The following is a 2,410-nucleotide window of genomic DNA, read 5'->3' as shown; positions in this document are numbered from 1 at the left end:
GTTTTTGGTATTTTTAAATTTGGATCTTCAGCAATGTAAGGCAGAAGAAAACCGATTTTTCGCTGTAAGCTAACACGATATGCAATATATTTTTTTCATTTTTTGGGAATTTGAAAAAATTTTTATACAAAATTTTTACTGGGTTGGTAATGTTTTTGTATTTTTTATACAATTTTTTGTATATTTTCGATCCAGTTTTTTTGTATTGAAATTGTTGTTCAATATCGAAACACTGAAATGCTAGACTATGTATGCACGTACGTATGTATGTGCGTATGTATGTTTCTTTGTATGTTTGTATGTTTCCTTGTATGTTCTTTGTATGTTTGTATGTTTCCTTGTATGTTCTTTGTATGTTTCTATGTATGTATGTGTTTGTGTGTGATATCAAAAGAAGGATAGCTATGGCGAAAGATGCATATTCAAAAATGAAAAACATCCTCACCAACAGTAAAATCAGAATATCAAAAAAAATTAAAACTGTTAGGCTGTTACATTTTATCCTGTGCTAACTTACGGCTCTGAGTCCTGGAAAATTTATAAAGAAATGACAAAAAAGAATAACGAGAGAAATTATAAAAACTAGTTGGACCTTTCATACTTCGAATGAGGATGTATTAAAACAGTCCGGTTATGAAAAGAGGAAATTACCACAGGTAATCCGACGGGGGCAGTTAAAGTTTTTTGGTCACATCATGCGGAAGGAAAGAATGGAAAATCTAACAACTACTGGAAAGATTGCAGGGAAAAGAGATCGCTGTAGACAACAACGAACAACAATCGTGAGGTCCTTGTGTCACTTGTTGAATATCATCGCATTTCAACTCTTAAAAAGCGTTAAAGATCGGGTTTTGTGGAGGTCGATGTTTGCCAATGTCCTGATAAGATGAGGCACGAGAAAGAAGAAGAAGATGCGTGTGTGTGTATGTATGTTTTGAAATATTTTTTATTTCGATCAGCTATTTTGATAGACTATCTCTTAAGACTAAGGCTATTGCATTTGCTTTTATTTCAATTTATAAAGAGAGTTAGTCTTCCATATCTTTTTTATTATGTTTTTTCTTTGTCTGGTTATTTTTCATCTTCGTTTAGTCTTCTTTATTCTTTTAGCGACTATCTATTTTATTATTTGCAGACTTATTTATTTCTTCGTCTGTTTTATCTTTGCTGTCGTTGTTTATCCGTTCGTCTGTTTTATCTTTGTTGTTGTTATTGTTGTTTATATCTTTGTTTTTTTTTATTTTTGTTTTTAGTGTGTGGGGCGAGCATGTTGACATGCGTTCCTTCTCTCCCTATTGAAAATTTCAATTAATCGAGACCTACGTGACGTCACTGTCAAGTTGGCGCTCTTTTTTCTGAGGGTTATGGTAGTAGTAGCTGTAGTAGAAGCAGCAGCAGCAGCAGCAGCAGCAGTAGTAGTAGTACTAGTAGCAGTATTATTAATGATAGTATTAGTTGTAGTTGTTGAAGCAGTATTCAGTAGTAGTAGTAGTAGTAGTAGTAGTAGTAATAGTAGTAGTAATAGTAGTAGTAGTATCAGCAATAGCAGTAGAAGTATTAGTAGTAATAGTAGTAGTGGCAATAGTTGTACAATATTCATTAGATACCCATTGTTCATCCAGTCCACTGGTGTGTATTTTATGAATGTATATGACCAAAACATACATCCATACAAATATATATAAGTACACAAATAAAAAACAAGAACTACACAAATACATACATACACAAACATGCACGCATACATACATACAAACATACATACAAACCAACAACCACACACACATACATGCATACAAACATGCATATATAAAGAAATTTACAACAATACATTTCTTTATTAGCCTTTTTTATTGCTCCAATAAACATGTTATATGGTACTCTATAATTTATAACGTAATAATAAAAATATTATCATCATCAATGTCATAGATATTGTCCATTTTATTATCTTCATCATTTGCTATCGTCGTCATCGTAAAATGTGCTATACAAATATACAATTTGTAATACATAAAAAATTAATGAAGTTATTTTTTGTAAAATTCAGAGTTTTTGGACCATGATTGTGACTCTTAATAGGTCATCATCCACCTCATCTGTAAAAACAAACAACAAGGACGACGACGACAACATCAGCAACAGAAACAACATCAATTTCAACAACAACAACAATAGCAACAACTACAGCGTCAACAATAACAACAGCATAAACAACAACAACAACAACAATAGCAACAACTACAGCGTCAACAATAACAACAGCATAAACAACAACAACAACAGCATAAACAACAACAACAACAGAGACAACATCAATAACAACGATAACAACAACAACATTAATAACAACAAGGATGGTGATGACATCAATATGAACGTTTACATAAAGAGGATTACCAACAACAAC

At 32.0% G+C, this 2,410-nt stretch overlaps 1 protein-coding gene across 1 annotated transcript in view; it reads right to left on the bottom strand.

The window, feature by feature from the left end:
- Positions 1-1,106: 1,106 nt before the first annotated feature.
- Positions 1,107-2,410, bottom strand: part of HELRODRAFT_167201 (hypothetical protein) — a gene marked incomplete at both ends in the record, with an annotated part of 2,310 nt that continues 1,006 nt past the window's right edge. Inside the window, one exon of the mRNA XM_009012728.1 lies at positions 1,107-1,292. Within this exon, the coding sequence (XP_009010976.1) occupies positions 1,107-1,292 (186 nt within the window). The remainder of the gene's footprint in view (positions 1,293-2,410) is intronic.

This window comes from Helobdella robusta (assembly GCF_000326865.2).
Source record: "Helobdella robusta unplaced genomic scaffold HELROscaffold_11, whole genome shotgun sequence".
Lineage (NCBI taxonomy): Eukaryota > Metazoa > Annelida > Clitellata > Rhynchobdellida > Glossiphoniidae > Helobdella > Helobdella robusta.
This window is presented reverse-complemented; position numbering and strand designations above follow the sequence as displayed.